General features: G+C 43.6%; 1 protein-coding gene across 3 annotated transcripts; it reads left to right on the top strand.

Moving 5' to 3' along the window:
* Window positions 1-3004: 3004 nt before the first annotated feature.
* Window positions 3005-17476, top strand: STK19 (serine/threonine kinase 19). 3 transcript variants are annotated; one of them, XM_032212214.1, is made up of 8 exons: window positions 3005-3084; window positions 4005-4099; window positions 4258-4400; window positions 10943-11038; window positions 11119-11258; window positions 12437-12534; window positions 14735-14882; window positions 16937-17476. In XM_032212214.1, the coding sequence occupies exons 2-8, from the start codon at window positions 4009-4011 to the stop codon at window positions 16980-16982; spliced, it is 762 nt and encodes a 253-aa protein (XP_032068105.1). In that variant the 5' UTR covers window positions 3005-3084; window positions 4005-4008; the 3' UTR covers window positions 16983-17476. The 3 variants fall into 3 exon arrangements, with proteins under 3 accessions (XP_032068105.1, XP_032068103.1, XP_032068104.1); XM_032212212.1 differs by having other exon boundaries at window positions 4255-4400; XM_032212213.1 differs by lacking the exon at window positions 3005-3084 and adding an exon at window positions 3149-3239 and having other exon boundaries at window positions 4255-4400.
* Window positions 17477-18997: the final 1521 nt, after the last annotated feature.

The following is an 18997-nucleotide window of genomic DNA, read 5'->3' as shown; positions in this document are numbered from 1 at the left end:
CAATCTCGGCCCCTTTAAAACGCGTGGACCTCGAGTCACAACATTTCCCAGCCGGCATGGGGAGTGGAATTCTGGGAGTTGTAGTTTATGTTTCTTAAAAAGCCAAGGTTGAGAAACACTAGTTACTAGACCTTCCTAATTCGATGGCTTTTGCTTCTGCAACCCCAGCCTGGGGATAATGTAAGATGACCAGATTTTAACATTGGTAAAAAGGGACACCATTGACCGGGGGTGGGGGGAGCGTTCTTCATTTAAAAAAATTTAAAAATCCGGATAAGTGGTCAGAAAAGATCCTTCTGCCTTAATTAACCCAGCTAATTGTTGCAAGCACAAAAGTATGCTGTTAGATGTCTGGTCACCTTAAGATAATGCAGTGGTGAAATTCAATTTTTTTTACTACCAGTTCTGTGGGCATAGTTTGGTGGGCATGGCAGGGGAAGGATACTGCAAAATCTCCATTCCCTCCCCACTCCAGGGGAAGGATACTGCAAAATCTCCATTCCCTCCCCATTCCAGGGGAAGGATACTGCAAAATCCCCATTCCCTCCCCATTCCAGGGGAAAGATACTGTAAAATCTCCATTCCCTCCCCACTCCAGGGGAAGGATACTGCAAAATCTCCATTCCCTCCCCATTCCAGGGGAAGGTTACTGTAAGATCTCCATTCCCTCCCCACTCCAGGGGAAAGATACTGCAAAATCTCCATTCCCTCCCCATTCCAGGGGAAGGATACTGCAAAATCCCCATTCCCTCCCCATTCCAGGGGAAAGATACTGTAAAATCTCAATTCCCTCCCCATTCCAGGGGAAGGATACTGCAAAATCTCCATTCCCTCCCCATTCCAGGGGAAGGATACTGTAAAATCTCAATTCCCTTCCCATTCCAGGGGAAGGATACTGCAAAATCTCCATTCCCTCCCCACTCCAGGGGAAGGATACTGCAAAATCTCCATTCCCACCCCACTCTGGGGCCAGTTAGAGGTGGTATTTGCCATTTCTCCGAACTACTCAAATTTTCCGTTACCGGTTCTCCAGAACCTGCTGAATTTCACCCCTGGGATAATGGGCATTGTAGTGTGAGCTATTTGGAGGACATGGGGAAGGTATTTTAGGCAGATTCCCATGGAGCCTGTCCTGATCCTTTTTGGAAGGTGTTGAAAATTGTATTCATGTCAATGCAGTTAATCATTGGGAAGGACGGTTTGAGTATTATTAAATTTATATGATTTTTTTTAATTACTGTTTTGTATTAATTACTGTTTTGTATTTTGTTTTTATGCTAATTCAATGGTATAAATTAGATTGGGAAGTTGAAAAATCATTTTGGAAGAATGAAATATTTTTAGAAGCTGTCCATTGGGAGGATCAAGTGAGTCAGACAGAGTTGCTTCCCCTTCATTTAAAAAACATAAACCTTTTTTAAAAATCTGAATGAGTTGGTTTTTCATATGCAATAAACCTAGACCTCACATGAATATTTTGGTTAAAAACAGAGATGTATCAAAATAGAAGAAAGTGGTGGCCATCCATGCTTTTCAAAGTCAGTCATTTGTGGAAAAGAAAAAGCAACTTTCTCTTGTTTCAGATGTGGTCCCTTCCAGCCTGCAAGACTGTTGGTCAGGCTGCTCAGAAGAAAGAGAGTCTTCTACTGATACTAGACAGCATTAGACTGCTGCCACTGGAGACCCATTTAAGCAGTGTTGCTTAGCATTGAGGTCTCTCTAGAGTGGAAAGCAAGAGAGAAGTAGCAGAGGACACAAAACCGCTTCTCTGCTGGTTAGATATTTCAAGACCAAGGACATAGAAAGTTGTAGTCTAACAATTCCAAAACGTGGATCGCTTGATTTTTGTGGAGTTTTTACCAAAAGCAAAAGGTAAATGTGCACATCGTGTAAAATTTCAGTCTTGTTCCAACATCAGTGAAATGCTGTCACCCAAACTTGCATAAAATAATTCTGATGTGGGGGGGGGGGGAGAACAACCCTAAACACCAGAGAATTATTACGTATATCAGATTTAGACATCAGAAATCTGCATGATCACCACATGGGGGCAATCTTGGCCGCCATCTCAGGGTCAACCATATCTTTCCAGCCTAGAGTGGGTCTTTCCCATAAGTCTAAAAATCATTGTTTTTCAGCTTCGGCAACTTTAAGTTGGGTGGACTTCAACTCTCAAAATTCTCCAACTAGTATTTTAAAATTGCCAGCGTTGAAAAAGACTGATCTAAAGCAGTGTTTCTTAAACTCTATTCCAAGGACGTCAGAAGTCTCTCAGGGCTCTGCAAAATTAAAAAAAAATATTTGCCAGATTTGCATTCTTTATTCTTATTGTTTTTTTTTACTTGATTTGTTTATTTTATTTTATTTTATTTTGGAATGGAATAGAATAGAATAGAATAGCAGAGTTGGAAGGGATCTTAGAGGTCTCCTAGTCCAACCCCCTGCTCAGGCAGGAATCTATACCATTTAAGACAAATAGTTGTCCAATCTCTTCTTAAAAACTTCCAGTGTCTGGACCATCTACAACTTCTGGAGGCAAATCCTTCCACTGATAGTTTTATCAGGCATTTCTCCTCAGTTCCAGATATTCTCCTCATATATTGAAGACATTTGCGAAAATTTAAAAGTGTTACTCTTTAATTATTTGTGATTGATAAAACGTATAGGTTTTTTCATGAAAAATATGCATATTAATATTGAACAGGTTTAATTTTTATGTGTCAATGCATTCTACAAATTCGTCAGTTTTAATATGGTAAACAGCAATAAACATAACCCACATAAGCAGAAACTCTTTTGGGAGTTCTCCATAATTTTTTAAAGTTACAAATTGGAGTTCTCGGGCCCAAAAAATCAAAGAAACATTCGTCTAGATTAGAATAACGGCCACGCTCGCCTTTCTTCCTTTAAAGAGGGCCATTTAGCCGGACGAGGAAGCCATTGGGCTTTCCATCTGTCAGTCAAACTTTTTCTCCCGCCTACTCCAAAGACGAAGGGAGGCCCCAAAAAGACTCTTCAAAAATCATGACGTCATCTGTTGCCGACGTCCAGCAAGCGAGACGACGCGAGTGAGGACTGAGAGGGGTAGGAAATGAAGCCTCAATTCGAAGTGAAATCAATGGGAGGGGAGGAAAGGAGGGGGAGGGGAGAAATTAAGATTGTGAACGTTATGATTCAGGGAGAAAATGTATAAATTGAGGACAGGGAGAAGCTCGGAGGTGAAAGTTGGATAAATGCAGGTAGCAGCCAGAAAAAAAAACAGAGTTGGTGCTTAGTCGTGTTGCCTGTGAAATAGAATAGAATAGAATAAGAGTCGGAAGGGACCTTGGAGGTCTTCTAGTCCAACCCCCTGGCTCAGGAAACCCCTGGGAAACCCTACATCATTTCAGACAAGTGGTTGTCCAATCTCTTCTGAGAAAACTTGAAGTATTGGAGCGTTCGTAACTTGTGGAGGCAATTTGTTCTACTGATTAATTGTTCTGTCAAGAAGTTTCTCCTTAGTTTTAGGTGAAAGATTTTGCTATAGAAACCTTTTGGAGCTGAGTCATGTGAGCGAGCTGGGAGGAGAGTCTCAAAAGAAGTAAAATACATTATCTTGTTTTTTGCTTCTGCTCATAAGCAGTTTTTTTACTACTGTGTATACGGGCATGCGCGCAAAGTGTGCACAGCCCAAAGCGTGTTCTTGAGCGAACCAGCGGTAGAAGAAGCCAGAACCCACCCCTGGACCCCGGGGCGTTGCAACAGTCATAAATAGGAGTCAGTTGCCAACCGTCTGGATTTTGATCACGTGATCCTGAGAATGTTGCAATAGTTGTAAGCATGAAAATGATCATAAGTCATTTTTTTCAGTGCTGTTGTAACTTTGAACGGTGGACTAAATGAACTGTTGTAAGTGGAGCACTCTATATAGTCAAATGAGCAAAAGTCAATAGACCAGTTACATATGTTCTCAATCTTAAGCCATCTCTCTCTCTCTCTCTCTCTCTCTCTCTCTCTCTCTCCAGCCTTATGAAGCGGAAGCACCAGCTCCTTTCTGATGCTTTCAAGGCCAAGAAGCGACGGCCAGCTGTGAGTGACGGATCCGAGCCTTCAGAACAGGGTGAGAAAGAGTGAAATGCACTTTGCACAAGGAAACTGATATGGGGCAGGTGAATGAAAAAGGAGGGAGTTTCTAAATGGAGTCAGAGGAGGTCTTCATGGAAATGCTAAGACGTGAGGCTTCTCCGTTCTTATCTTAGCTGTTCTTTTTCTTAGAAGGCCCTGCGGCAGTCGAAGCTGCTCTTCAGAATCTGGTATCTCTCTTCCCTCGCAAAGTATTTGAAGATTCCTTGCCGCCTTTGATTCTGAGGCATCAGATCTACAGTCTTGTCAAAGATCGGACAGTTGTTGACAGATATCTGGTAAGAACCTTCTTCCTGGTTGGGATACAGCAACATCAGCAATGAGGTAACACAACCAAGATGGTGGTCACAGCAGCCCAATTGAAGCCCCATCCATGGGATGTGTCAGTGTGTATATAGGTAAAGATTAATTCTCTAAGCTTGTGGGTTGGAGAATTTCATTCCAAACATTTCATTACCAGACTAGGTAACATCTTCAGTGGAGTTTAGGGGATGTCTGTGTTTTTCTGTTTATAAGGGCTCAGGTATGGGTGTGTCAAGTGAGGGTCTTCTGATGTGTCAGCTATGAGTCATCTTGTGATGTCTTGTGATGGGTCTTGTGATAAGGAGGTTACCTCAGGTCAGGGTAGTTTGGAGGTGAATTGATAAGTGTGTGCATGAGGGTTGAATGTTGGTGCTATCTGTGGTTGGCTGAGTGATTGATTTGGATTCTGAGGGGTTTGTAGGCTGGTTGTAGAACAATATTGATGGAATTGCTTGTGGAGTGCCAAGCTTCAATGTATTCACGAGTGTGGCGGGTGGTAGCATGGGCGATGATTTTTGTGTTGTTCCAGTCAAACTGGTTTTGTACATGTGAGATGATGGCTTCTGTGTAGGGCGGAAGTTGTTTGGCAAGAAATTTGGCAAGATTCTGTAGAGGTGAGCCTATGGAGCTGACTATGGGTCTGAGTGGTGTTCCTTCTTTGTGTATTTTGGCGAGGCCATAGAGCTTGGGGCATCTGGATGATTTCTCTCTGGGGATGATTCTTTTCTGATCTTTTCACTGATGGGAGAGGCTTTTATTTTTGATTTGGTGGTTTGTTCCAGGTAGGTGGTGGGGTCTGTGTTTAGAGGTTAGTAAGCGGGGTCTTGGAGTAGGTTGGAGAGTTTGGCTTGATAGTCAGACGTGTTCATCACCACTGTGGCGTTACCTTTGTCTGCTGGGAGAATGATTATGTTGTTGTCTTTCCTCAAGTTGGTGAGTGCTTTTTGTTCTTCTTTCTGTAAGTTGCTTCTGGGTGGATTGCTGGAGCAGAGGACATTGGTGACTTAAAGTCTGATTTTATTGGCTTCATCTGGGTTGATTTTGGTGAGTGTAGCTTCAACTCTGCATATGATGTCTTCGGTGGGGATGCGTTTGGGGGCAACTGCAAAGTTGAATCCTTTGGAAAGGACATTGGTTTCTGCTATGGTGAGGGTCCTGTCTGATATGGACTGTTTGTTTCATGAGTTGCTGTGAAGGGGGTTGGGCTTCTGGTGTTTTTCTAGTCTGTGGAGTTTGTTGGTGTGTGTGTCCGTCTTGTGGGAGATTTCTGTTTTGGCTCTTCAGAGGGCTAGTTGTTTGGATTTGTCCCAGAGTGCTGGGTGGATTTTGTTTCTGAGTTTGAGGTGAAGAGTGAGTAGGTCCCAGTTGGTTTGGTCTAGTAGGAATCTTTTCCTGTGGAGTTCGTTTCTGATTAGGGCTAATTCACTTTTTTTCAGGATCCTTTCGGTGGCTGAGGTTTTAGAATGGAATTTTAGTTGGAAGCATGTGGGGATCACGTTTTTGTCTCTGCAGTTGTGTAGGAATGTTGCTTACAGCAACAAAGCCAGCACTCACCCACCCATCCCCACCAATATTTATAGAAAGATGGCAGCTCTGATCACACTTTGCTCGCACAAGCATGAAGCCAAAGGCACCAGCCTGAAGATGGCGAGTGGGCCTTGTTGAAACGTCGCCAAGATACTCTCAATCTTACACGGGAAAAGACCTGAATATGCCAAGACCTGCATACACACACACACACACACACGCACGCACACACACATACATACATACATACATACATATCACATGCACATACAAAAGTGAAGAGATTTTGATTGCGTTGCTGCAACTTCCATCTTGGCTCTTTTGACCCCTCCCAGAGGTGCTGCTGTTCTGACACCTTTAATCTGTGTCCATTGTCAAAGAATGCAGTAGTCCTGGACTTACGACCACAATTGAGCCCAAAATGTATGTTGCTAATTGAAACATTTGCTACGGTTAAGTGAATCCTCGCAGTTGTTAAATTAGCGACACAGTTGTTAAGGGAATCTGGCTTCTCCATTGACTTATCAGAAGGTCACAAAAGGGATCACGTGACCCACTGCAACCATTGTAAATATGAACCAATTGCCAAACATCTGAATTTTGATCACATGACTATGGGAGATGCTGCAATGACCCCAAGTATGAAAAAAATGGTCGTAAGTCACTTTTTGTCAGTGCCGTTGTAACTTTGAATGGTAAGTTGAGGACTACCTGTACTGCAGCATTCCTGTGGTCACCTAATAAAAATTTGAGCCTTTGGCAGCTGCCATGTATTGTATGTATTGATGACATGGTTCAAGGATCACTATTTGAGATCTCCCCAGCTGGCTTCCGACAATAGAAGTCAATGGAGGGAGATGGATTCACTTAATGACCATCTGATTCACTTAACAGCTGCACTGATTCTCTTAACAATGCGTGATTCACTTAGCAATCACTTTGCTCAGCAAGAGAAATCCTAATGCCATTTGTGGCTGTACTTTAAGGACTACCTGTATTTATTTGACTTGATATTTTGCTAGATACCCAAATCTCTCATACGTTGACAATAAAAATTAATTTAAAAACAGGATATTGTGGAGATTCTTTGCTTTCCAAGGACTGGATACATCACAGTCTAACAGATCTGTACACAATACTTTATTGCAGCACACACACCTTACCCAACAGCAGGCTATTGTTCTCTTCTAAATATACCAGTACCTTTACTATTTAGTCCTTTAATACTTAGTCCAGGCAATAGTCTATTAATCTGTAAAGTAACATAACAACCTTCTAGAGTTTTTAGTCTTATTTGGGATGAGGTGCAGGATGAGATTCAGCCTGGTTCAGTGGTGGGTTTCAAAAATTTTTAGAACCTCTTCTGTAGGTGTGGCCTGCTTTGTGGGAGTGGCTTGCCAGCCATGTGACCAGGTGGGAGTGGCTTTATGGCCATGTGACTGGGTGGGAGTGGCTTGCCAACCATGTGACTGTGGGCATGGCCAACTTGTAAAATGTGGTGAAACTCACTTAATGCTCTTGCTTAGCAACCAAAATGTTGGCTCAGAAACTCTGGCATTTGAAGCACGCAAGTCTTAAAGCTGTCCAGTTACAAGACCCTTGCACCCCTAACCCTTTAGAAAAAAAACAACCCCAGGGGTGTTCAAACTTGACAGCTTTAAGACTTGTGGGCTTCGACTCCCAGAATTCCTCTTCCAGTCATGTTGGCTCAGGAACTCTGGCATTGAAGTGTGCAAGTCTTAAAGCTGTCAAGTTGCAAGATCCTTGCACCCCTAACCCTTTAGAAAAAAATCCCCAGGGGTGTTCAAAACTTGACAGCTTTAAGATTTGTGGACTTCAACTCCCAGAATTTCTCCTCTCGCTCTTCATCTTGATGATATGTGGACGGGCAGGGGGAGGGAGCTGGAACCGGTTCTAAACAGCACTGTAGATTTGTGGAACCTCTTCTATAGAAGAGGTTAGAACTGGCAGGAACCCAGCCCTGGCCTGATTAGTCTAGTGGCTACTGAACTTCCAGCAAAGCTCCAAACTCCACCATTTGGTTTCCTGCTTGAGCAGAGGGTTGGACTAGAAGACCTCCAAGGTCCCTTCCAACTTTCTGATTTTGTTACCAGGATATGCTGCTCATTGGAGCTTGTGGCCCTCTAGGAGACCTGCTTCTAATAGGTGACATTCTCCAGACATCATTTCAGCTTCTTCATCTCTGTGCCATTTGTTTATCACTTTTCCTCCTCCACATCCCTTCCCACTCTATCCTAGCATTTGTTTTTCTAAGCTAAGCATCTGGGTAGAGCGAGACTCCCTCTGGATGTCTGCATGTTCTTAAAAGCACCAAGGTGTGGCTCAATTAGCACAGGCAGCTGCAACACCGGTTTGGATCCTTTGCTAGTAAAGTTGTCAGATAATGTATGAATGCATGAGGGAAGTGGGAGCGGGGAGCATTTCGGTCTGACCGCAATTGCTTTTTCCAAAGAGCAGACAGAAGTTCCAACACCTCACAGTCATAAAAACAGTTAAAATGTTATTAAATAGTCCTGCTTCTAGAACAGGGGTGTCAAACTCAAGATCTGCAGGCCAGAATCCAGCCTGCTGGGTGCTTAGATCTGGCCTACAGGGCCGCCCTGGAAACGATGAAGGACCGGCCTGCAATGCCTCTGCTAGTGAAAGCAGAGCTCGGGAGGGCTGCATGCGGCCCTCGTTTTCACTGGCAGTAGGTTGCAGGAGGCCATTGCAGCTGCAAACAGAACTTGGGAGCTCGTTTTCTCTGGCAGAGCGCTCGGGTCGCCACAGGCACCCTAACACAAGGGATGTTGAGCTGGCCACGCCCAACCCAGCCCCCCAAGGTCAAACCCAATCCAACCCTGATGTAGCCTTCAACGAAATCAAGTTTGACACCCTTATTCTAGAAATTACCTCCATCTGAGGAAACCTGTGAGGGAATGTAGTCTGGAATCCAGGGAGGGAGGACATTCCAGAGAAGCAAGAGGCAACTCTGTTCAGATAGTTCGTGTGAGAGAAAAAGAATCAAGATGGCTTCTCTCTGGTCGTTCCCAGAATATATTTGTATTTACTTTTTAATTTATTTGTGTCCCGCCTATATTGTTTTTACAAATAACTCTAGGTGGTGGACATATTCAACATATCTCCCTCCTCCTATTTTCTCCACAACAACCCTGTGAGGTGAGTTGGGCTGAGAGAAAGTGATTGGCCCAAGATCCCTTTTATGGCTAAGGTGGCACTAGATAGAATTCATGGGTCTCCCAGTTTCTAGTCTGGTGTCTTAATCACTAGGCCAAACTGGGTTCTTACATATGCTCTGTAGGGGCGGTAGCATACTTTAATTTGGCAAGATTTTGTCTTTAGGTGAGGAACAATAAAAGAAACGCTTCTTGGAAGTGTCTCAATATGACTGTCTTGGTATTGGGAGCCTGATCAAACCAGAGAGATTGAGATCCAAATTGCACATAAACTTTTGGAAGACTGTAATCTCATTCAAGACAGGCAGTTTTGGAATTACCATCGTCCCTTGCAATGAGTAAATCCTTATCTGGATTCCATTTCAGACTCAGTGTAATATTATTCATTCAACAGTATCTGATTGCAGGATCTTGGGAGGGGGTGTGTGTCACTTACATTGAAATAGTATCCAGAGCTGATGGATAACCTCTCCAGATGATCTCCCCTAGCAATTTCATATATATTTTTAAAACCATTGGCAATAGAATGGAATATTGAAGGACACCCTATCCTAAGTTCCATGTTCCGGAATCTCTCTCCCTTAGAGAAAGGGATGGCGGAACTGAAAAGTTATGGCCCTGTTTCCAGCTCTCTCACATAATCTGAAAGAGTGGCTTTCTAATATAGTGAAGGAAACTTAACTTTAATTGACAAGTGCCCTTTCCCTCACTCACTTTTCAATATCCCAGTGAAATAAAGCTTTGAAGATACTGGCCTTTTCTTGGAAAAAAAGGAAAGATACCTGTTCTGGCCCCCTTCCGTCCGGTAAGGAACGCAGACACAGGCTTAGCTATTTGCCACTCTTTATTCACAGCAATTATAATCCTGTTGTCTGAAAGCCCAGACATGACTCACTGGCAAGACGTTGGCAAGAACCCAGACTCCAACAGACACAGGAACACAAGGCAAACCAGACAAGGAGTTCTCCAGATTATTACGAACAGTTGTGTCCTGCAAAAGGACTCCTCCCAAAGTCTCCTCTTATAAACTCTCTTGGGAGGGGCCAAGCCACAATCACCTGGGCTTGATTATCTCTTATGAGTCTGTCTCCGCCCTTCTCTGTCTGGCGTCAGGGACAAACTCCCTTTGATCCTCCCCACTGCTCCATGCCTCAGGCGCCTCCTAGTGGCCAACCAACCTCTCTGGTCCCTGCTGTAAGTCTGAACCCTGCCCAGGGTCCTCCACATCTTCCATAGCAGACTCATAGGGTTCCTCGCTATCGGAGTCCATCAGCAGCTCCAACGACTCCTGCTGGGCCACAACAGATACACAAATTACTTTTGTCACAATAGTGGATTTATAAAGCACATTAAGCCTAAGGCCAGGAACCACAACTGCAGCATATCCTAGGTTTGTGAAGGAGAGCCTATGGCATGTGGCACGCAGAGCCCTCTCTGTGGCACGCGCCGTCGTCCCATCTCAGCCATGCACACTAGCCAGTGCTCTGGCATGCACATCGCCCAGCTGGTCCTCAGGTTTGGGGCAATCCGGTGCACCCGTGCGCTTTCTGGTTTGGGCACTCTATGCCTAAAAGGTAACAACATGTTTATTGTGTGAGCTAAACTATAAGACAGGTTTAAGTTTGTTTTAATTTCCGATGACTATAGATAATTGCTGTTTCTCCCTGCCATGTTCACGGAGGCAGGGGACTCTTCTGAAAGCATGTTTTATGCTCCGCTTTGCCTCTTCCTCAAAATTCACATGCCATATCTGCTTCTGGAAATGACTTGAGATGTTCTTTTTCTCTCTATAGAGCCAGCTGAAAAATGAGGGCCGGATCCGAATGTTTCAGCACAGCTTTGAAGCGGATTTTTTTGTGGTGGCATTCACAGACAGCTACGTATCTAAGGTTTGCTGCTGCCAAAGAGAGGGGGTTGATGGGGTAGAAGAACTGAAGAGTGATGATGCTCTGATTTATTTTTGTCGCAGGTGCAGGAATTTGTAGCAGGAAAGGAGTTTGCCAGGACAGTGAAGAAGTTTTTAGATTCGGTCCTTACCACCTGCCCTGACATCAGTTTCGACAAGAAAAGGATGTTGAAAGACTTCGGCTTTAGAGACACAGAAATCACGTAAGTAGACGAGGAATCCCTGAGCTGTCAACTCTCCTGCTCTTCCATAACTATATCATATTTTTTTCCTTTCACTGTTTGCTCTGCCAGCTTTTCTCCAAATTAAGCTCATTCATTGTGTGTCTGTTGGCTGGGAAATTCTGGGAATTGAACTCCACCCATCTTCAAGCTGCCGAAGTTAAGAAACACTGCTACATGGTTTTGCTTGTGATTTAAAGACAAATAGCAATAGCACTTGGTCTTGCCGTGTTTCCCCCAAAATAAGACAGGTTCTTATTTTCTTTTGAAACCCCCCCCCCCCCCGCCCAAAAAATAAGCACTTGGCCTTATTTTTGGGGTGGTCTTATTATTTTTGAGGTGCAGGAGGCGGTGAGTGTGGTCACCTCATGGCTGCTGTGTGTTGCAATATTATCAAGGAGGGCTTATTTTAGCACATGCGCTCAAAAGCCCGATTGGGTTTATTATCCAGGGAGGTCTTATTTTCAGGGAAACCAGTTACATACCACTTTGCAGTGCTTTTACAGCCCTCTCTAAGCGGTTTACAGAGTCAGCATATTGACCCCAACAATCTGGGTCCTCGTTTTATCGACCTCGGAAGGATGGAAGGCTGAGTCACCATGAGCCTGGTGAGAGTCGGTCTGCCAAACTGCTGGCAGCCAGCAGGCAGAAGTAGCCTGCAGTACTGCCCTCTAACCACTGCGCTACCATGGCAAATAAGTCTCTCTGCTTTCTGTAACATGAGACTGCATGCTCATGTTACAAAAGGCAACCTTTGGGAGAACTTAAATCTCACAGGATCAAGTCACAGTCTTCTCTCATTCACAGCCCTGTTTCCCACAGTGGCTAATTAGATACCTTGGGATGTTCTTTGACAACTCATACAAGGATAGCCTTCTTCTGAACAGGTCGTCCTCGACTTATGACCACAGTTAAGCCCAAAATTTCTGCTGTTACGCAAGATAGATGTTAAGTGAGTTTCCCCCCTATTTTATAACCTTTCTTGCCACAGTTGTTAAGTGAATTGCTGCATTGTTAAGTTAGTAACACGGTTGTTTAGTGAATCTGACTTCCCCATTGACTTTGCATGTCTGAAAAGGTAGAAAACATTAGTCCACAAATTGCTCATGGAATAAATCACAGTGGACATTTATTTTTTCCCATTTCTGCTTTTTCTTCAGGCAGCTGGTGAATGCTGGAGTCTTGACTGTCCGTGATGCTGGGAGCTGGTGGCTCGCCGTGCCTGGAGCAGGCCGCTTCATCAAATGCTTCATCAAAGGTGTGTCTGTTCACACATTCTGCTAAGTAATAGTTGTAGTTTGTTGGCTGGACTCAGACATGATGCTAAGAAGCAAAACAAACAAATCACATTGTCACTCCGAGCCTGTGTCTTTTGAAACGTGCAAAATTTCGCTAGCTTAAGCAAGTCCCAAATTCACATCCAGAACCAGCAAATTATATTTCAGGTTTTTTTGGGCACTAGAAACTTTTTCGCATTTTAAATTCATGAAACCATTACAATTTAGAGTGTCCCTTTCATTTGAGGGTTTGTTTTTGCAAACTAAATTAACCCCGTTGCAAGAAGGGAGAAAAACAAAACAGTTCTCCTTTACCTTATCCATTGCAAGATGTCCCGTCTTGAACTCCAGTCTAATGCTGGAATTTGTCAGACCTGCCCTGACTTGGTCCCTTAGACAAAAAAAAGACCCTTGACTCTATTTGTAGCGAGGGCTATACTTTTAATAAAAGCCAAGTGGATTACAGAATGGCAAAGCCAGATCTGAAGTTCGCGGGCCAACACCTCCCAGTTAAAAGTTTCCCTCCAGTTCCTCTCTTCCCTTCTTGTCCAATTATATTTGCATAAATTGTTTTTTCGAACAGTCTCTTCGAGCTGGTTGGTTGGTGAGCTGTTGCATTCCATTCCCAGGGTTTGACCCTAGACATAGTGTCACCGGGAGGCACGATGAATTGGTAGTCTTGCCCTCTCCTGTCAGCCGGATCTCCAGCATGGGCTTTTCCTCTGATGCATGCTTGCTATCAGCTGCCATAGTAACAGGGAGAGGAGGACATGGCATTTGGGTTTGGGAAGTGAGCTGGTGTGGTGAAGACCCATGTGAATAAGGTGACCAGACGTCCTGCTTTCAGCGGGACAGTCACTATTTTTAATGATTTGTCCCGTGTCCCGCAGCGTGTTCAAAAAGTCCCAATTTTCCAAAACAAAGAAAACAATTTTAAAAAGGACGCCGTTAAAAAAAAAGTTTTTATTTCTCTGAAGTGTCGTTCCCGATGTGGCCTTTAGAGGGCAGTGGTTTCCCTCTCTCCGCTCGGCTCCCTCACCTCCTGCACGTGTGCGTGCTGACGCACATTGTTTTTCTGCAGGCAGCGCGGCGAGGAGGAGGCTCGGCCCCGGGCCAAGAGGCTCAGCCGTCGGAAGGTTTTTCTTTTCTTTTTTGCCCGCTTCTCTCGGGCGCCGCTCTCCCTGCAGCCATTTCCCCCTCTTTCTCCTTTTTGTCCTTTCTCCTCCTTACCCCAAAAAGAGAACAAGAGGGAGAAAGAGGAGATGTGGGAGATTCTGGGATCGCTGGTTTCTGAGCTTGGTGGGCAAGGATCCCCCACCCCACCATCTCTTAAGGAAAGAGGAGGTGTGGGGCAGATTGTGGGATCGCTGTTTTCTGAGCTTGGTTGGCAAGGACCCCCCACCCCACCCCAACTAGTGACCAAAGTTACAATGGCATTGAAAAAAGTGTCTGATGACCATTTTCACACTTAGCGACCATTTTAACACTTAGTGACCGTTGCAGCTCACTTGCAGCTCCTCATGATCACGTGATCAAAATTTTGATGTTTGGCAACAGATTCGTATTTATGATGGTTTCAGTGTCCTGGGGTCATGTTTGACAAAATACAAAATTTTTAATCAAGCCCCCCCCCCCCCCCTTTCCGGTCAATGGTATCCCTCTTTACCAATCTGAAAATCTGGTCACCTTACATGTGAACTAAAAGGGAGGTTTGCTCTCAAGAATTGTTGCTCTGCTGAGTGGAGTTGTTTACACCCAGTCAAGGCCAACTGTCCTAGGACTCCAGTTGGGCAAAATACCTAAAGGTGAGCTTCACATGACATTATGTGGGACTTGGATTGGACAGTCAGCCTGAGACACTGGGTGGGGTGGGGCGGTGGGATTTGGAGAACCTTTCAACCTATAACTTTTGTGCCTTTTGAATCAGATCTTGCCTTGCTTTCACCGCTATCATTTCAAACTTAGTAAAAGTAGCTCTTCTCTACTTTAGTGGAGTTGGATTTTTTTTCTTTCTTTCTTGAGTTTTGAATGGAGGTAGGCCTGACATCCATCCATCCGGCTCCCTCCCGCAGAGTGCATGGCAAACTGACAGCTAGCAAAAGGAAAACTGAAGCGTATGATGGCAGTTCTGGCGGTATGTTTCCAAAAGGAGCTGCTCGCTGATTATTGTTCTTTTCCCAGGAAGGAAATCTGTCTTGGGGATGATCCAGAAATCCAAATACAAGGAAGTCCTCCTGAATGATTTGCAGAGCCGTCAAGCACCCAATGCAATGAAACTGGGCCTTCCCTACCATATTCACGACATCATTGGAGCCCAGCTGGTTGAGTGGTATGAGATTTCTTTTTCTTCTCTTCCTTGTCTCTGTCCCCTTCTATTTACAGCTTCCAGGAACACACAGGCAATCCTACATCGATTCATTTAGCAACTGTTCGAAGTTACAGCCGCTTTGGAGAAAAAGTGACTTAAAACCAATCCTCGCACTTACACCCATCGCAGCATCCCCACAATCGAATGATCAAAATTCAGATGCTTGGCAACCATTGTACATTTATGAGATACATCCTGGGTCCGTATGATTTCCATTTATAACCTTCCCAGCTGGCTTCTGACAAGCAGTGTCAGTGGGGAAGCTGGATTTGCATAATACTACATGATTTAGTAAGGGATGTGCAGTGGCTCAGTGGCTAAGACGCTGAGCTTGTCGATCAGAAAGATTGGCAGTTTGGCGGTTCGAATCCCTAGCGCTGCATAATGGAGTGAGCTCCCATTACTTGTCCCAGCTTCTGCCAATCTAGCAGTTCGAAAGCATGTAAATATGCAAGTAGAAAAATAGGGACCACCTTTGGTGGGAAGGTAACAGTGTTCCGTGCACCTTCAGTGCTTAGTCATGCTGGACATATGACCACGGAGAACGTCTTCGGACAGCGCTGGCTCTTCGGCTTTGAAACGGAGATGAGCACCGCCCTTTAGAGTCGGGAACGACTAGCATAGAAGTGCGAGGGGAACCTTTACCTTACATGATTTAGTTAGATTAGAAATTGCAGTGATTCACATAACCATGACAAAAAAAAATGTCCTAAAATCAGGCACACAACTCACTTAATAATCCCCTGGCTTAGCAATCAAAATTCTAGTCCCGAATGTGGTTATATATTGAGGACTATTGCTCCCCCCTTAGATTTTTGATCTTCTCAGAAACAAAATAAAAGGATTTATTCTTTCCCTTCCAAAGAACCCAAGCTGGAAGGCTGACTTAGGAAAACAAGGTTTCTGAATCTTGTTCAGATGGGTGGACTTCAGCTCCCAGAATTTCCCAGCCAGCATGCTGGCAGTAGAAGTCTACGTATCTTTAAAAGTTGCCACGGTTGGGAAGCACCGATTTAGAGATAACTGCACATTTTAACAAGAGGCTCAGTGGGTTAAAGATTTCCAAGTCTCAAAAGCCTGTTTACGTGTCTCCTTACCATTGTTATTCTACATTCCTCTTGCAAAGTCTTTAAGAAGGAATCCAGTCAGATCCAAGAATTTGAGTATGCCTTTACAGATAAACCTGGGCAACTACAAAATACAAAAGCCACATCTTCTGATACCTAATCTGTCCTTGGGATGCTAAGGCTACTCCTAGATATTTGCCTATCGGGTTCATTTTAAATATCCTGTGTCTTCTATCCATTTTGAAATAGCATTCTCTCACCTCACCATCGCATTGAGCAGTTCTGAGAGTTGGTTAAAATATAACACAAGTATGGAGTTAGGAAGCCTTGTTTACTGACATTGCTTTGCTATGAATGGAAGAACATTGTTGCAAAGAAGTTTCCTGGCTGCACTGGGAGGGAATATAATACCTCACCAGAGAGCTTTAATAATTGCCTTGTTCCATCAAAAGTCAAACTCTACCATGTAGATTAGCTCTGAACTCAGCGTCAGAAAATCTTCTATGTATCTATAAAGGGCTGTGTGTGTGTATGTTCCAGCATAACTCTGGAACACCTTGAGCAATTTCAACCAAATTTGGTACACAGATTACTTACTCTCTGGAAAAAATATACTGTGGGGATAAGACACCCCTAACATCCCTCGGGGTGTGTGTTCTATTAAGATACAGCCTGTTATGCCTTAAAATGGCTTCTAATGTACAGCGCAGAGGAGTTGCCATGGTAACAGCTTCACAGTACTCCACAACAGGGCTCCCTCTGGTAAAGGGGGAAATCCAACATTAGAATTTGGTCCGGACATTTTCCCCCTATAAATAAATATACTGGGTTATCAACTAGTAAAAAATACAAAAGTGTTTACTGTATTTCTTTTCATACCGTTTCATCCACTTGACTATGTTTCTTTCCTGCTTTTAATGTTGACAATCTCTCTCTCATTCTCTCTAGTGTGCCAACGACCTCTGGGACCCTCCTGCGACTAACAGATGATTAAAAATGTGCCAAGCAGAGAACTGTGCCCCAAAATAGACTATTTTGCCTTCAGATTTTTTTTCTTTTACATTAGGATTCGGGGTCTTCTCCATGAGCCCCTGGCATTCATGGGACCAGAAGAAACTTTTTCCTCAGCAAAGTAACCTTCACTGATCTAGAAATTGCACTTAACATAGGAGCTCCTTGTAGGGAGCCATCTTAGACGGATTGGGACTGCCCATAGTAATGGTCCCATGCAAGGGCCTGAATAAAATAAAAATAAAAAATAAAATAAAATAAAATAAAATGGAGGCAGGCCTTGTCCATGAATTGCAGAAGCTGAAGTCAGCTGAAAATGCTCATTGCAAGATATGCTCCCGATTGATTCCTTGAGTACGGTGTTAGGTATTTATTCTGTATATCTTGCGTAGGGGTGTACATTGGGTATGAATTTTGTTACTTGTTGCAAAAAAAAAAAAAATTGAAAGTGTCTTTAAACGAAATTAAAGTCCCAAAGGAATGTACTTGTCTTTTATTCTCTTCATGTTTTCCCTGTGCTGCCAGAAGCATCAAGAAAAATGATACCACCGTGTTGAAAATGTCCGGACCAAACATAATTTCTAACGTTGGATTTTCCCTTTTATCAGAGCGATCCCCCTTGTGGAGTACTGTGAAGCCATTACCATGGCAACTCCACTGTGCTGTACAGTAGAAGCCATTTTACACCATTTTATATATATATAAGATTATTCTCCCTTTCTAAAGGGATCTAAGCACTCATTGGCCTTTTGTGATACAGGAAACTGCCTTATACTAGACACTGAACAGTAAATGCTTGTTCCTCCCTTTTCAGCAGTGTGAAATTAAGAATTACTGTTATTAGGATTGCTCATTCGTTATACAACTTCATGTGTGCTTCCACTGAGTCACATGTATTGTGCTCGTGTTCATTTTTCCCATCTGGAGAAATCGTTTTAACAGTCTTTGCAGTTTCTAAGATGACCCCACCCTGTGGTTTACTACAATCTAGAAATTTCACCCTATTTCCTCACTCCTAGCCCCAGCATTTTAAGTCAATAATTAGAAAATGTCACCTAAAAAAAAAAAAAAAAACCTTGGGAAGGACACTAAGAACCAGTTATTTAATGCTGTGTTATTTTTTACACTTCAATTTCCTTAGCAATCTCCGGGGGTGGGGGGATCATTGTTTTAAGGCTGGACTGCTAGGTTTCATTATTGATACATCCCCCAATGTCAGGCAATTCATTATGAAACCACATCCTTGTCAAACTTCTCTTTCTCAAAAGAGGATATTAATATCACAGAAAGGAATCTGTCTTCTGCCCGCCGTGTGTCTTTCCACCTCCAAACAGCTGATTCACCCCTTCATCTTTCTGGCTTTTGACAGCCAAAAAATCCCTTTTGTCAATTATTATCTTCCCTTGCCAATCTAAGTTCTTTTTATAGTGTAGGGTTCAGTTTATTGATTTAGTAAAATATCTAGCTCCAGGTATACGAACAAAATCAAAAAGAATTATATTAATCGTATTAATAGGGATTCAACAAAATCTGCAGGACTATAATATAAAGGTTCCCCTTGCATATATGTGCTAGTCGTTCCCGACTCTAGGGGGCAGTGCTCATCTCCGTTTCAAAGCCGAAGAGCCAGCACTATAAGACATCTCCATAGTCATGGCAATGCTAAATGCCAAAGGCGCATGGAATGCTGTTACCTTCCCACCAAAGGTGGTCCCTATTTTTTTACTTGCATTTTTTTTACATGCTTTCAACTGCTAGGTTGGCAGAAGCTTAAGATAAGTAACAGGAGCTCACTCCATTGTGCGGCGCTAGGGATTAAACCGCCAAACTGCCGACCTTTCTGATCAACAAGCTCAGCATCTTAGCCACTGAGCTACCTTCATCATTATAGCAGGACTATAGACATTGCAAAATTCCTAAATGGAGCTCACCAAACCTCCATATTAGGGTTCGAAGTAATAATCCCATAGCAAACAAAACTCCAAGGCAGGTAGATTC

This window comes from Thamnophis elegans, chromosome 2 (genome assembly GCF_009769535.1).
Source record: "Thamnophis elegans isolate rThaEle1 chromosome 2, rThaEle1.pri, whole genome shotgun sequence".
Lineage (NCBI taxonomy): Eukaryota > Metazoa > Chordata > Lepidosauria > Squamata > Colubridae > Thamnophis > Thamnophis elegans.
This window is presented reverse-complemented; position numbering and strand designations above follow the sequence as displayed.

What these genes read in the sequence shown, in the direction of transcription:
- STK19 (XM_032212212.1), top strand. Translation starts at nt 4,009, where the DNA reads ATGAAGCGGAAGCACCAGCTCCTTTCTGATGCTTTCAAGGCCAAGAAG. An exon ending in CAGACAGCTACGTATCTAAG is followed by an intron (nt 11,039 to 11,118) that starts GTTTGCTGCTGC and finishes TTTTTGTCGCAG; the next exon opens with GTGCAGGAATTTGTAGCAGG. An exon ending in TTTAGAGACACAGAAATCAC is followed by an intron (nt 11,259 to 12,436) that starts GTAAGTAGACGA and finishes CTTTTTCTTCAG; the next exon opens with GCAGCTGGTGAATGCTGGAG.